The sequence below is a fragment of the Lonchura striata genome, chromosome 8 (assembly GCF_046129695.1).
Source record: "Lonchura striata isolate bLonStr1 chromosome 8, bLonStr1.mat, whole genome shotgun sequence".
In the NCBI taxonomy this organism is placed as follows: domain Eukaryota; kingdom Metazoa; phylum Chordata; class Aves; order Passeriformes; family Estrildidae; genus Lonchura; species Lonchura striata.
In genome coordinates, this window is record NC_134610.1 from 34,536,317 (window position 1) to 34,552,681 (window position 16,365).

Sequence of the window (16,365 nt, forward strand, 5' to 3'; positions counted from 1 at the left end):
TAGCCTGTCAAAAGGAAATGAGAAAATCAATATATTCAGAAGACCGTAGAGAGAAAGGGGGGGAAAACATAAAAAATAAAAAACTCAAACAACAAACACTGAAATTGATGCTTCTTTCATTCATCTGAAGAAGATATAGTACTGGAGCAGGAAGGCTTTAAATGTCTAGAACACCTAGTCAAGACTTAATCTAGGCTGGGGAGAACAGCCCAGCTGTTCCTTTCTCTCCCAAGCCAGTGGGAGGCTGGGATATCCATTTGTTCAGCAGTGCTGTCACTATAAACTGCAAGACCCTTCCTGACTGTAACACTTACTGCTCTTTACTTAAGTTATAGTGCAGCTCAGCACAGCTCTGTCTGTCCAAGCTGGATATTTTGCAATGTCTCCCATTCCTGACCTGTGTGACTGAAATGGAGGGATTACTCTGTTCAGATGTTTAACTCCCTGCAAAGCATGCAGACAGAGAAATCCCCATGCTGCTGAAGCTCTCCAGTCACAGAAACCAGGCAAAGCTACTCCATTACCACAAGGCTTCAGTATTACTGGATTTATCTCGATTGCCCACATTTCCAGAAAGCTAAAGGGTGTTTCACACCTCCAGAACTGGGAGAATTTCGTGCTTCATAATTGAAAAATGCACAGATAGAACTACTGCAGAGAGGTGAAAGAGAAAAATTGCCAAGGAAAAATAGAACGAGTGGTGTTATTATTTTACATGGCATTATCAGGTAACAATGGCAACATACCTGGATGCATTTTTAATGACATTTAAACTAACGTTTGACAGTGTTAAAGTTGAATCCCACATCGTACCAGATCCTCTCTGAATACCATTTTCAATGACACCCTCAAAATTGGTCTAATTAAAGCAGGCAAGCATTATTTGCTCTGTTGTACAAGTGGTATGATTCACAAAATAAAGCAGCAGATGTGGAGATTACTGCAGGGCTAGGAAGGATTTTCTCCATCTACCCTAGATCCAAGTCTTTACCTGCAGACCCTTCTTTACCCAGCAGCCACATAATTAAAACCCTGAAAGCCCAGGGAAATGTGCTTCTGTCTGCAGAGTCCATAGTTCAGCAGGAATGATCTGCTGGGTTATTCAGAGCAAGCACAGGGCCCAAGTGCTGTGGCCAGCACCATTCCCAAAGCCAGCAAGTCTGGATGCTGGCTCAAGGATCCCTGCCCAGAGCTCCCAGGGCAGACATGCCTCGAGTCAGCTGTCATTAATCCTGGCAGAGCACCCTCTACACAACATCCTTAAGAGGTCTTAAGTGGATGTTAGGCACTAGTTAACTCATAGATTAAAGTATTAATTAAATTATCCACTGGAGAAAGTAAATGGCAATTTAAATTTCAGTTCGTTACAAAGTCAATGCAAGTAAGCCAATTTACACCAGATAAGGATAAGGCCGCGTTTCTCTTTCCCTTGATTTTAAGCCCTGTTTTGTTGCAGGAGAGGCTGTGTGGCATGAAGTTATCCTGCTGCATGAGACAGTACTGGCTCACATCAATAATTCTGTGCATTACTTTCAGCAAGCTGATTTAGACCATTTGCAATAGATGTGATTCCTTGATCATGTGAAAGCACTGGTGGGAAGGGGAACAGCATACATGGGGGATCCTTTGAATTTCCAGTTAAAAACATTTACCAGTATATCATTATAAAGATGAGCTTTTTGCTTAAATCCTTGCCATAGTCATTCCAAACCAGGTTGCACATTTCTAACACTACAGATTTGAAAACAGTGAAGTGCTCTGAAATAAAGAAAACTGAGTATAATTTGTTGATAAATGAGTTGAAAAGAACCACAGACATTAGTTATACTACTTAGCATGAAAAAAGCATATCCAAAACCCTTCAGAGACACTGTGCAAAATTCTAGCACTGCTGAAATTTAAAAACCAAAAAACCAATGTCCCACCTTTGTTACTGGACAAAAAAAAACTCATGAATATAAATCTCACAAAGCTCAAAAACAGTATTTATTTCTGGCTGTATAAAACACAGTTTTTTGCCTTGCTAAGCCCTGAGAGCAATTTTCTGCCAGCTGGAGGCAGTTGCTCCTCAGGCTGCAGGTTCCTTATCTGGGATTCCTCAGGGCCACATCTGCAGCCTGGAAGCATTCCCAGGCATTGATGCCAAGTGAGCCCATGCTCCCACTGCCACCAGGGATGGGACCTGGGCTCTCCCAGCTGTCAAATCACACCTGTGTTGTCTGAGGAGAGCAGCAGCTGGAACTGGATGGTGTTTTTTTCCCCCTTTGGAAAGAGTCTAACAGGGGAAGAAAAGACAGACATACTCTAGCAGGCACACTTGCATTTATGAGCCTGGAGGCAGCCACAAGCCTCCTTCCCTCTCTCCATAGGGACAGGATGAGCCAGGGGGACTCAGGGTTGGTTCTCTGCATGCCCCTGAAGTCTGTAGTACTGGTTCTTTATAAAGGCTTACCTATAACAGAGGCTGGATGGAGCTAAAGAATAAAGCAGGGATTTATTAAAAAGCCTCCATGGATCCACCTTGGGCAGCACAAGAGCCCAGCCAGGGCTGCACCCAAGATGAACCAAAATGGTCACAAAATGGACAACTGGTCACGGGGTCTCTCACTTTTATCAGTTCTGCTCCATTTGCATATTGGAGTTCATTGTCCAGTTCCAGCTTTAGCCCATGAACTCCCATCCTCCTTGTTTATCTCTCTTCAATTCACCACTGTTTGTGCTCTTGGGCCTGAGATTTGGATCATTTGTCCTTGGTCCCCAGATAGAGAAGGAATTGTTTTGTCTCCCTATTCTGTGCAGACAGCTCACCATCCCCTAATATGAAGCTCAGAAGTGCACACTAAAGCTGTACAGAGTCTGAAAAATATAAAAGCTAAACCTGAGGAATTAGTAGCACACAGAGAATCCTCCACAGCCACACTTCCCTTGGGAAAGGAGGTGTTCCTCCCTCTTCTCCTCCCCACTGGCCAGCCACAAAGCTGTGCTGGGATCCAGATGCCTGGGTGGGCAGGATCCAGGAGGGGAGCATGCCTGGGCAGCCCCAGAGCCACTGCAGCTTCTCCTAGGGGGAACTCCTACAAAGGGACCACGGGGATGTTTAAACCAATTTCTCACACCTCCAGGTATCCTAGCAACCCCTCTCCGAGGTTACAGATGCTGTGCCTCGCCCACCTGTTGCACAGCCAGCCTGAGGCAAGTCACACGTGGCTTTCTTCCCAGCTCATCCCTGTTAAGGAATGCAGGAATGTGCCACACAGGCACCCCTGGACACCAGGACTGGCTCCTGCATGTCCTCTGAGGAAAGGGCTTTGTGATCAAGGCAAGAAAAAGGGGGTGGCCTTCATCCCTGCCACAAAAATGTGCCATCCCTGCCACAAAAACCTGCCATCACTCGGGTCCTGCGCAGTCCTCCAAGCACGACTTCCAAAAGAATTTTAAGTTCAAAGGTGCACTGAACAAAACTTAACTCCTCCCATGTCCTTCCCTCCAACCTGACTGAGCTGCATTATAATTCCAGTAAATGAGCTTCTTAAGGAAAAAACCAAAAGGAAAAAAAAAAAAAAAACTGCTTGAAAAGCAGCCTTTTTAAGGAGTGATGCTACTCCAAGGTACCATTTAGAATTTTTAGTTTCCTGTGGTGGGGGAAAAATACTATAAGCATCAAATATTAAAATTTTGCTCTGCAAAAAAATAAATACAAAATTTAATCAAAAATTAAAAGGTAGAAAATAAATTACAAACATCTGTTGAAGGGGAAATTTACAATTTTGCAAATTTTACTTTCTAACACCTGAGAAAATGGTCCTTTATGATTCTCCTGCTCAGCAAATTAGATTCCCTGTGTATGGCTACCACTGATCAAATCCTTTAGCCTCCAGTATCTATTCCTCACTTGAACCACAGTTACCTTAATTTATCATCCATCTGCATTCCCAAAAAACAAACAATGAAAACTCCTAAGTATTTTGCTGTGGGCTTGTTTCTTGTTTGTGTTACTGCACTTCTCACTGCTAAGTTGACTTCATTCTAATATATACAAAGAATTCAAGGGATGCACGGAACCTGCTGTCCCCAAGGCAAAAGGGAAGATGAGGTTGACACTGCTCAAAACCACAATTTGCTGTAGATCTCTCTTACTCATCTTCACAGAGGAAAATATGGGATAATTCTCTCCTGACTTGTGATATGTGGTCTGGGGCTGTGTATTCTGTTTCCCATCTGTTAGAAGTGGGGCAGTTTTTTTCTCTCTTCCACAACCAATCCTCTCTCCAGGAGATCTCTTCTGTTCATGGCCAGTGAGTGTCCCTGCATGGCTGAGAAAATTCCATCATCCCATGGGGAGATGCTCTGCCCAGGGGGAGGTGCCAAGCATTCCTACCTGGATATAATCTGACTTTTGGAACACCACAGCAGCCTTTGCCTACTGCATTCCCAGAGGAGCAGCTTTCTTCCCCACTGCATTCCCAGAGGAGCAGCTTTCTTCCCTCCTGCATTCCCAGAGGAGCCCAGGCCCATCTCCACCAGCCCTGGAGCTCCAGAGGAAAACTCCCCCCTTGTGCAGGATCCTGCTCCAGCAGAAGCACAGCTGGCACTGCAGGAGGGATCAGCCACCCTGGGATGGGGCTGCTGCCACCTCCCTGACCCACAGGGTGCCAAGTCCTATTCTCACTCTGTCAGTGTTCTTTTGTTTTACTGCATTTTTAAATTTTATTTTTATTTTCTTCCCAAACAAAGAACTGTTATTCTTACTCCCATATCTTTGCCCAAGAGCCCCTTAATTTCAAAATTATAATAAGTCATAGGGAGGGGGTTTACATTTTCCATTTCAGGGGAGGCTTCTGCCTTCCTTAGCAGACACCTGTCTTTTCTAACCAAGACACCTCCTAAATGGTTCTGGCACTTGTGAGTTATCCCTCTTTCCCCTCTCAGGCAGAAATGCAATGCACCATCAGGTTCCCTCTCTGTTTGGAGGGCTCCAAATGTGAGTACCAATGGTTTCCTTTCCCTGGGCAAGCTGAGGTTGACTGCCTGGTGACCTTCAGTGACTCCTGGGCAATGGCTGGAAGAAGCTGGCTCAGCACCTCCCTCAGCACCACCAACTCTGCTCATCTCAGGCTGAAGAACACAGCCTGGATGTCAAACCCTCCTTTTCACCGAGAGGTTCCTTGGCAGCTGAATCTGCACACTGAGACGAGTCCAGCTGAGATGGCAGCAGCCACTTCATTAGTTCAGTGTCAGTTCAGTTTTGACACATTTGTGGACTTACTGACTAAGTTTTTGTAGAAAGTGAGAACAGAATTTTTATAGCTAAGATTTTTTGCAACTGTCACATGCATTTTAGGACATAGTCCTGGGCTGAGCTATACAAACAAAACTCCCTTGTGGTTTGACAGACATCATAAGTGAGAATTAGATCATGTTTTCTGTGTGAGATAAAACTTACTGCCTTCACAGCTGTCATTTTTTTTATAGTGCAAGGGAGGAAATTCAAGCATTTAAAGTAACATTTAAATATGAAAACTTGATAGACATATCTGGCAATAAAAACACAGCTGTTAACAGCACACAGAAAATGCTGCAGTGGTACAGCACAGGAGATGGAAATTCTGTGTCTTGAGGAGAAGCTGCAGGTGAGAGCAGCTTCCTCATTTATTTAACACAGGGAGTAGGGCTTGTGTTTGTATACTGCACAGCACTAGGCAGAAATACCCTCAGGACCCTATCAATCCAGCACTGCACAAATAAAACCAGAATTTCCCAGACTCTCAAGAACAAGGCATAAGCCCTGGAATGACAATTCGTCACATGCAAGACAAGAGCCATGTAATATTTTACTCAAGTGGAAGGGATGCACGATTCAAAGCCAGATTCTCTTCAAATCTGCAGTGGACTTGAAGAATGTGAGCCCATGGGGGCTGCTTCTTCTTCAGTTTAGCAGCTCACCCATGGTTTCTGGGGTAAAACTAAAGAATTGGTTCAGATACTGCTGATCCATCACTGCCTTGCAACACCACCGACTCCCACATCCAGCAGTTCTATTTATGCAGCTGCTGGTGCTAAGGATGTGTCAGGAAAATTCATGAAAGATGAACATGCACAACAAGAGGTGGGCTGGGGGTTAAAATAGCCCAGTGCATCTTCACCAGTGCACAAAACAGCCAGAGAACAGCTGCTGGAGAGACTCATGAGGCCCTGGCATGGTGTCTAGAAAACATTAAGAGCATTTTCAAGCACACACTGGCTCACGTTCAGCACCCAGAAGCTATTTTAAATGCTCCCTGGAGACAAGCTGGTGTTATTAGAGCACTTTTCTTCCAGAAGACAACAATTCATTTCAAGTCAAATAATCCTATCAGAGGCCTTTGTAAACACCTAAATCAGAAGAAGTGGCTGTGATGATCTCATATTGGGAGAGATTCACAGGCTGATCTAAGGCCAGTTTTCTTAAGACCTTTCAAAAGAAAATGAAACCACTTGCTGGGCAGTTTTGGTGCTGTATCTGTCACGTCACAACAGCTCCCAGAGGGCATCTCTGGAGTCTGAGGAGCTGCCAAATAGCACAGGGAAGCTGTTTCAAGACCAAAACTGGAGCAAAAGCATACAGGATAAGTGTTTTTACCCTACTGAGCAGCAAAGCTGGCTAAACGAGCCCTAGGAGTAAAACACTCCCCTGGAACAAACACCTCAAACCCAAGAGGAAAGACTTCCATCCTTTTCTGGCCTTGGCCTCACCTCACCTCTCTGTCTCAGTTTTACCCAGCCTAGTGTCTTGGCAAGGCATTTTGAGACTCAAAGACCAGAAAACAGCATTGTCTTTTTCTTTGTATATCACCCAGTGCTGTGGCTCTATATGATGTGAAGGCATAGACAGTCACAATGAACTCCCTATATCAGAAAGGTGGGAAGAAATATGGGAACAGAAGAGGAAGAAATTGGATTATGACAGTGACAGAGTGAAGAGTAGTAGATGGCAGGGATTTAGAGACATTTGGGAAGCACTCTGATATTGGCATGATGCTCTCAGTAGAGAAAATTGTCAAAAATATGACCAGAGCAAAGAGCCCAATCAGAGTCATCAAAAATTGGTTTATTTTGTAAAATATTTCAGACCTTTTCTCTCCTGGTTTTAAAAGCCTTGCTGTGCAGCCTAGTGAGGCTGAACAGGGAACTGTAAGCACTTGTGCTACTCTAAATACTGACAGACAAAAGAAGCAGAGAGGGAAGGGTGCCTAAACATAGCTCAGAAGGCTCCCACCTCTCCATACTAAGGATCAATCTCCACAGCCAGCTCTGTGATTTTAAGTCAGCTTTCAGCCACTAGCAGATACAAAGCCACATCAAAATTACCAAAGTTTAGTGTAGAAATTATCACAGGTAATGAAGAACAAGGTATAAATAAAATACTTTTAGTGAAGTTCCTAAGAGCCACTGCCTGCTCTTTATTAAGTTACAGCTCATTGATATTCAGCAAGTTTTAATCTCCCAAAGCACTGACTTTGGATCCTCAGATGCAGTAAATGAATGGTTGATCTATTCCACAGCATGATCCAGCCCTGAATTTACAGGTAAACATGAAGCTGTGGACTTTGCTTACATTTTTGGCTAAAAAAAAAAAAAAAAAAAAAAAAAAAGCACTTTTCTCACTGTTTGCACTATTTTTGCTTAGAAAAGGGAGTTCTAAAATTGAATAAACCAAAGATACAGAGGCACAGGGGATGCTAAAGCTAAGGTTATCTGGCAGAAAATAGCCAGCACCTGAAGGAACACGTGTGCAGTAATCAAGGTTCACCAACATGCTCGTGATATCAACACACAAAAAAGTTCACATACTCTTCCAATAACTGTTTTTGTTTCAAATATGCTCTTGCCACAAGTCTCATGGATCATTATGGAGAGAAGTAGTTTTGTGAACCAAAAAAAGAATGAACACACAGCTGCCAGGCTCCTGTGGTACCTCAATCTCCTGCGGAATGCAAGTGACCGATGGCACTGGGGACATACTCAACAGGCTCATTTTTTTCCTTGCGACTAATCCACCACATTCCCAAGTTTGGCTTACCTGTCAGGTTCCTCAAGCCAAGTTCCCTGAGCCCGAAGTTGCCATCCTTCCTGTAGTTGAGGAATATGGCCAGGGCGTAGCGCTCCTCGTAGAGCTTGGTGCCGCGGACGATGCGCAGGTTCTCCAGGGGCAGGTACTCAAACTGGTTCAAAGCCACCAGCACGTAGCCCGTCACTTCTCGGATAGACTGAAAGGCACAAATGAAACAAACACATCAGACATGGCCCATCTTGAATTGTCCTCAATTTCCCAGACGGTGGGTGCTTTAGGACAAGACACTGCTACCCAAGACAAAAAAAAAAAACCCAGATCATGTGAAAAACAAATTCTGTTTCAACTTAATGATTTCAAGCACATTTCTGTTTTCATTTTAGTGAGTTTACTGGACATAGTTGTTTAAAAGGTAGAAAATATGAAACTCAAACAGAAATTCACTGTAAGGTACTAAGGATTCACAAAAGGATGACTTTGCACGACTCAAAGCAGAGAGCAGGTCAAAGGCCTCTGCAGTACATGAACAGAATCCACTGGGGCAATGCCACAGTTCAGATGAGATTTGTCTGTCTGCAAGTAACACTGTGTTGTACAGTGTATTTCAGGGTGGGACTGCAGGGACATTACATGGAAAACACCTCTGAAAGAGCTCACCATCAAACAGGAATGGATAGAAGACGGGGGGCCACTTTGGAAGGGAAAACAAAGATAACACACATCTGTACTAACACCCATTTTGTGTATTTTCAAATGCAACTGATCACTGAATATTTGCAAAGATTCATCTCCAAGTTTCATCTGGCAGTGCTGGAACCATCCATGCACATATATCCCAGTCTTGGATCAAAACTGCAAACCAAACTTTAGCAAAATGATTGCTGCACCTTTGAGTTGGCTGAAATCTTTGCTGGCTCTAGAGGAACAGTTCAGTAACCCTCCTGCTCATATTCTGGAATTGATTGCCTGGGCTGGAAAGGGAAAAAACACCCCAAAACCCAATAACTAAAAATACTTTTTCAAAGTCCAAAAGATTAACTGAACTAAGAAGTTGATAGGGAAAAAATAAAGAAAAAAAAACAACATAGAAATATGCTCCCTTAGAAAATAAAGTTCATTCTAAGGAATTGAAAGAAATGGCCTACATGAAATACACAAATGCCTTTGAAAAATGTCATTCCAACACTCACAACAACCCCACCATCCTCAGCAGGACTTGGCACAGGCTGAAGGATGCTCCTGGCAGCAGAATCTCAATATTGGAGAGGGTCTCTTGAGTCTGTTTTTCAAAGCTCACCTCAGCCCGTGCCTGTGACCACTGCACAGAGCCGTGAGTTTGTGTGCATGTGCATATTTTAATGGATGGAAATTGATACCACTACTTGTGTACTTAAGTGGCTGCACACACTTTTCCCTTCCCTTTGGCAAAGTCAATACCTTAAACAAAACACTGAAAGAAAAATTCTGCTCGGAGTAACGTGCCCAGACTACAACCAACATGAGGGGGACTCCAGTCGATACTGTAATAAAAACAGCCCGACAAGCAACAGCAGGCAGAGAATTCAACTTGTCATGTACAGATCATTAATAAAGAAAGGCAGCAATGGATTTGCAGCACCAAGGACAGGATTCTTGCTTTGCTGCTTCAGCACTCTGCCATGATTTCACATTTAAGTGTGCACAAGCCTTTTAATTAGGCTTATAAAAGCCTGTGAGGTTATTAATACGTGTGGCAGTGTACATAAGGAATGGTTTCTGGGCCACAGAATCTAGGTACTAGCTGTCCTTCTGATGTCAAGCGTTTGTACTCAGCTGAAGCTGCTGAAAAAGCCATTTCCAGACTGGCTTGGCATCTAAACAAAGCCCAGCATCCTGACAGGACTCTGATGAGAGCCCAGTGAGTGGAGGCAGGTTGAGAAGTAGGGTTCAGCAGCTAAGGATTAAGTGTAGATCTGCATTATACCCTGGGACACCGATTCCATTATAATCAGAAGCTTTACAGCACTTTCATCATAACTCTTTGCCTTCAGATATTTGAGCTTAGCCAGTTTGGTCAGGAATTTGCTTTTCATCATATGCAAAAATTTTGTTAAGCAGCCTTTTTTAGCATCTCCTCAGAATTCAAGAAATACTTAAATTACACTCGTGGCTTCAGTTTCTCCACTGATATTCTAGGGATACTATGATTGCTCTAATTAATTTAAATGGATGTTTAACTTGGAATTGAGTGGAAAAAATTAAAAGCGGTTCCAAAATTGCATCTGAATAGGTCCTCCCTGCCAATTGTTGTCACTTATAACCACATTTTCTATTTTTAGGGTATGTCTTACTGCCAAATAGCAATTCCACCTGAAAGGGCTGCAATTCAGAACAGGACTGAAATGTCACACACACACAGAGCAGCAAGTCTTCATTCTAAACTTGGGGGAGAAAAAAAAGCCAAAAAAAGTCCAAAACAAAACACTAGCCTACCAGAGAAAACGACAAAGTCCTGTTGCTGATAATTGTGAATTGCCTCAGAAGCCCTGCACTTTGTCAGGCTTAACCAACCGAAATGGCAAATTATGGCAAGTATTTTGACAAACCACAAGCTTCTTTGCAGTCCTATGGCTGCCACCATATTGCAACACACATTCATTTTCTGGAGACACTGCCATGTTCGTGCTTGCAAGACAAAATTATGAAAATGAACCCCAAAGGGTTTCTAATTTCCTAGGAAACAACCACCTGATGAACCAAATCTAGTGGTTTGATATATTAAGACAGGGCTTCATTTGGGTTTAAATTCAAATAGGAATGAAAAATGCAGGACAAAAAGCTGCTTTGCAGGATGGTTTCTGGTTTGCAGCGTGTTTTCTGACCAGTCCATCTTGAAGGAGATACACTGGGAAGGCAGAAGGCATCTCAAGCTTCAGCCACTCCCAGCCAACACTGTCACTTGGCCAGGCACTGCAAGTTTTAACGTGGCTGTCACTGAAAATGGACACCTGCCCACTTGGAGTTCACTCCCAGCCCTGCTGCAGTCACTGCAAAGGTGCCTGCTGGCTTCCGACTCACCAATCCTCGTGCCAGAAGGGACCAGCACTTCTCCTCCCCTGCACCTCGTGCCAAGGTCAGGCATGATTTAACCTTCTCATCCCTTGAACTTGAGGTCGGACATTTTCCTGGGCAGGTATCCTGGACTCAGCTATCCTAATGCTCTGTTTGAGCTGTTTTGCTCCAGCTTCCCTCTGTGTTCCCAGCAAGGTGGAGTGGCTCACAACAATGAGTGCCATCTCCCAGCCTGATTCTCCTGCTAGGGCTTGCAGGCACTTGCAAAAACACATTTCCCATGAGTCTGTCCCTCAGGAAGAACAAAAAGGGAATTGAGACTATCAGGCATCAGCCCCTGGGTAAGAACAAGATTCCAGCAGAAACAAAAGGAAGGTCAGGGGAAAAGTATCAATCCTTGACTGTCACAGCATACAACACAGTTGAGATGGCCACAATACACAGAATATCACAATTTCAGAAAGCTTCAACCCATACACAGTAATACCTTACCACTTCAGAAAGCTGCAGCATCTGCCCTTCTCATTCTTCAGCCCAACCTTTTATTCCCTCATGTTGATGCATGGCACCTGTGTGACCTCTGTGCCCTTTGGAGGTTGCTCAGTGCCCTGGGCACTCCATGGCTCGTTACCTTCAATATCATTCACCTGTCCTGCACAGCTGAACCCACTGGGGATGGGGCTGGGCCATGGCACACAGTTTGTAGGGATTGGCAGTGGAGCCATGGCCCAGCCCCATCCCAATCCCAATCCCCACACACCGTGTACATACACTTGACATATCTAATGCCTCACAAACTGCTTAAAAAACACCCCAAACCACAGGGTTCTGATATATTTACCAGGAAAAAAGCCTTTTATCCCCCTTCTCAGACAGGAGATGAGCACTTGTACTCCACATTTTGCTGTCCCTGTGTCCAGCAGTGTCCTGCACCCCAGGAAGAGCCATGTCAGTCTATAAACCAGTCTCCTAACAGACTCTATGAGCCCAAACATAGCCAATTTTTTTGTTTTTAAACCTACAAATAGCTACCCTGAGATAAGAACAGAGTCAGTGAAGGTGTTGCCCTCCCCAGAGGTCTGCCCCAAGATGGGCAGTCCTGCAGAGGGTGAGGAAGAAACTCAAAATGACACTGAAAGCAAAAGGATTCTTTTTGGAGGTTCTTTTTCAGGTGATGAACTATAAAAATGAGCTTTAGACAGCCCATTCCTTTAATTACAACTAATACTAGCTGAGCACAGATGAAGCACTTGAAGCTCCCAACAGCAAAACCAGAATTATCCTGTCAGCTGGGAGTAAATGAGAGTAAAATTGTGCCCTGCCATCTTAAATCGTCCTTTGGTTCGGATCAAGGGAATCTGAGTGAAGCAGAGCAAAATAACAGCGAAAGCTTCATCATTCCACCCAGAACAACAGATCAATGAACGATTAGGGAAGCTGATGTTTCTTATAAACACTACTAAGGCTTCTTAACATCCATCAGGAAGGCTGGGCTGCAGCAGAGGCACCAAAGAGAACTCTATTTGGGGTTTATTTCAGCTGCACACACATTAATCCAGGCGCTGAGCCTGATCTGGTAACGTCCCTGCTGCCTCGGCTGATCAGACACCGTCCCCAGCACGGAGTCAGAGCAACAAAAACCTGTCACAGGGCTCAGCTCACACCTCTGGGACCACTGACAATTAATTCTCTTCTAGGGTGTTTTTTTTTCCTTTTTCCATAAAAGATAAGAACTTTTTGATCCGCTTCCATCTCACTTGAAAACACTAGAGCAGGAGGGGAGGATCACCTGAAGAATAAGTGTGTTTAATTCACAAACATTAAAAAAAGGAAGAACTTTTCACATCTCAAGCAGACTTGATCAGAGTATCTCCCATTTTCCTTTTTTTATCACTTACAAAGTATGCATTTATATCTGCTGAGACCTGCCCAACATCCGACTGGCCAAATTTTGAGGAAACAAATGTTATTACACCAAAAAAACCTACAGTACAGCAAAGTCAACACCTGCCTAACTTTAAATAAGTTCAAAAACTCAGTCAGGCACGTTTATGAGCATGCTGGTAGCCATCAATTAATTTTTCCCCATACCTTTTTACCCATGCAGTGCACCACACCTGTCACAGTCACAATTAAAAAAATTAATGTTTACTGAATTACCATAAAGTAGTCTCTAAGCAGCTACGTCACTTGCAATTCTAACTCTGGGAGAAACAATAGCAACCAAAATGTGGAAACAGCAATTTATGGAGCTCAATTAGCTGTTCCATGCATTGCTCATTGAGAGTTCTGAATTTCTAATGACACGAGAAGCTGAGATTTTTCAAAGCAGTTCAGGTATGGAGGGGATCCAGCCTTTGCCAGCTTCTCTCAGATGAGAAGTACGTGGCACACACTGACATTTCTCCTGCTTGAGACTATGTCAGAGCTAACATGGCATGCATGTAAGGAATTTTGTCCCATTACAAGCTCATGTCTTGCCTCCTTCCACACTGTGCATCCTTTAATTACATGAACACTTGTGTAAGGAATTGTGATGTTAAGCCCTCCAGTGGTTTTCCAGGTACTCCATACAAGCTTCAGTAAAATTCCCTTAAGTTTGAGCATGCTGATCAATACCAGAACACAGCTTGTAGAAAACCTTTTCTCGTGCCTGGTCAGGAGCAAGCAGTGTGTCCTAACTAGAGCTGCCCTGGCAGCTGCAGAAAGATTACTGTCCACAGCACTAAAGATCCAGTTTTTATTCAAATTGGTTAATAAAGAAAGAGGATCTTGTGGTAGTCTTTCACTTTGCATTAACAGCAAAGGAAAAGCTTGGATTTAATGTTGTTAAGAGCTGTACTTGCACTGCTGCATGCTGCAGGATTGAAGTGTGGTTCAGTTATTTATTTTTCAGTTACTATTATTCGGTTGGTAGGAACTTTTAACTCATACTCTTTCCCTCACAGACATCTGGTCTTCTTTGGTAATATGCTTACAAAACATCCTGAGCAGCAGAGATCAGTGAACTGAACACAGCACTCAATTCCCTCTGAAGCAGCAGTTAGTCAGATGCATCTTTTCTTAAGGCCACTGGAAATTTGTACAGATTTTGCTACATAATTTACAGAACCCACCTTGGGAGTTGTTGAACTAAAGCTCTGTTTTCTAAATGGCTGGTCTTTATATTGCATTATTCCAAGAGTGGAACTTTTCATACATTTAAAAAAAAAAAAGAAGGATTAGCTGTGTAGTTATTTATTTACTGAGCTTGATGTAGGAAACACGTTGCTGATCTGAGGTAAGTTTGGCTGTGTCTGAGCTCATGTACATTACAGCAGGGTCTAGGGAGGTCTTGGAAGAAAAACAAATACCAGTCTAGAAACCTTTAAACTGCAGGACAGTGTCCAAATCTGGCATTTGGAAAGAAAGGTGAGGAGTAAAATCATGGGGAGCCTTTGAAATACGTATATTGATTCATTTTTAAAGTAGTGATGAGAAAACAATTTGGGACTTGAAAAACAAAATAATAACAAAATAATAAAATAATGTGGGAATGGGAACATTAGGTAGAAATAGGCAAATAACAGAACCAAAAACCCAAATCTTTTTGCTTTCAAATTTTGAAATACAGTTTTTGATGATGTACACAAATATTCTGCCTGCCTAATACTTCTTCAAATGAAGCTCAGGTGTCAGCTTGCCCCCTGTGCCTCTGACAACTTTTCAGATGAAAACATCCTCTGAACAGAGAAAATGAGCAGGGTTACATCAGTATCTGAGAGTCTTCCCAATGTTTCCAGTCTAATACATAATTCCTGTTTGTATATCTGCTTAGAAGTGTCTGCTGAGAAGTTTGAGGTGCCCAGGCTGGCTGAGAGGACACAATAAACCCTGAGCTGTTTATTTGAGCAACATTATGACCTAGACAAAGGCTGCACTCTGTTAGAAGCCCGCCTTCACAGCTCACATCTGTCTGTCCTGAGGAACGCTGTGCAATATGAATGTTTAGCCAGCCAGTAAGACTTTTGACATTACACTGCATTCCCTGATTGTCTTTGATGTATTTGCAGCACGGTTTTCAGGAGTTTATTGTATCATCTCCCAAGGGAAAGCTTAGTCCTAAATGAGATTGCAAAGACTACAATGAGAGCATTATGCTGTTACAAAATGCTTTAGCACTCAGGCCGTTCAGTGGATGCTGCATTTTGCAGCCACTCAAAGCACAGCAGCTTATAGGTGCCCAGTTAGAGAATTTCCAACAGCACAGATTGATGCCTTTTGCCTCCTCTGCTTTCGGGAGCTTCAAATCGAGTAAATCGCGGCTTCTTTCCGGGCGACGTAAAATTGCACAAACTGCTCCTTCATAAACTAAATAATATCAACACTCTGGAAGGATTTTAGGAAAGTAATAACCGTGTGCAATGACATCCTTTTTTATCAATTTCCCTCTGAGAACCACAGCCCGTGAGGAGCTGAGTGCATTCAAGGGTCTCATGACACTTCCAGTGGAAAAGCCAATATGAGGGCTGTGCTGTCAGAACTCCACGGTCACATTTACACTGGCTGCACTGCCACAGGCATCCTGAGATGCCAGTGGGCTGGACCATGGTGGTGCATTTATTTTGGCAGAACGAGGCATCCCGTACCAAAGAAGAAGAGAGCATTAAATTCTCCACTGTCCCCTCATGTTTTTGCTCATGGCTAAGCTGAACTAGCAGGCTGCTTACTTGGTTGTCTGGCTCACGAGGCTGGTTGGAGCACCTCAGGGAGCCCATCTATCCATTCCCAAGGGGAGAAAATGGAAGAAAGGGAGGAGGAAGAGGATGAATTCAGTCTCTTACAGCTCAGAAACACTCCCAGCTTCTCCAGCTTACAGCCCATGGCTGAAGAGGAACAAAACTCACAAAACCCCCACAAAGAACAGAGGTGAAGGAGGATGCTTTCCCCACCATGGGTTTGAGAGGTCAAGTGTCTGACCAGAAGTCAGATGGGAGAGGACTCATGACAAAAGCAGTGCAAGCTCTAAGGGTGTCCAGAAGTACACGCCATGGGAAGCAAGGTGCCTGTGAAGACCCCAGGAATGTTTTGTGGTTATTTAATGGAACAAGGGACCTTTATTTGTTCATTTGATATATGGTGAGTGACAGGCTTTGTACATCAGATATTGTGATTGCTTTTTTCCTACTACACAGCCAGGCCAGTTGGTATGAATTACAGGAAAATCTATAGTTAGACAAGTAAATTAAATGCATTTATTAACATTTTTTCAGTCTCTACTGTGG

The 16,365-nt window shown here is 43.5% G+C and overlaps 1 protein-coding gene across 1 annotated transcript in view; it reads right to left on the bottom strand.

Moving 5' to 3' along the window:
- Nucleotides 1–16,365, bottom strand: part of ERBB4 (erb-b2 receptor tyrosine kinase 4) — a 595,862-nt gene that overhangs the window by 280,450 nt on the left and 299,047 nt on the right. The window contains exon 3 of the mRNA XM_031505345.2: nt 8,060–8,246. Coding sequence (XP_031361205.1) covers nt 8,060–8,246 — 187 coding nt within the window. The remainder of the gene's footprint in view (nt 1–8,059; nt 8,247–16,365) is intronic.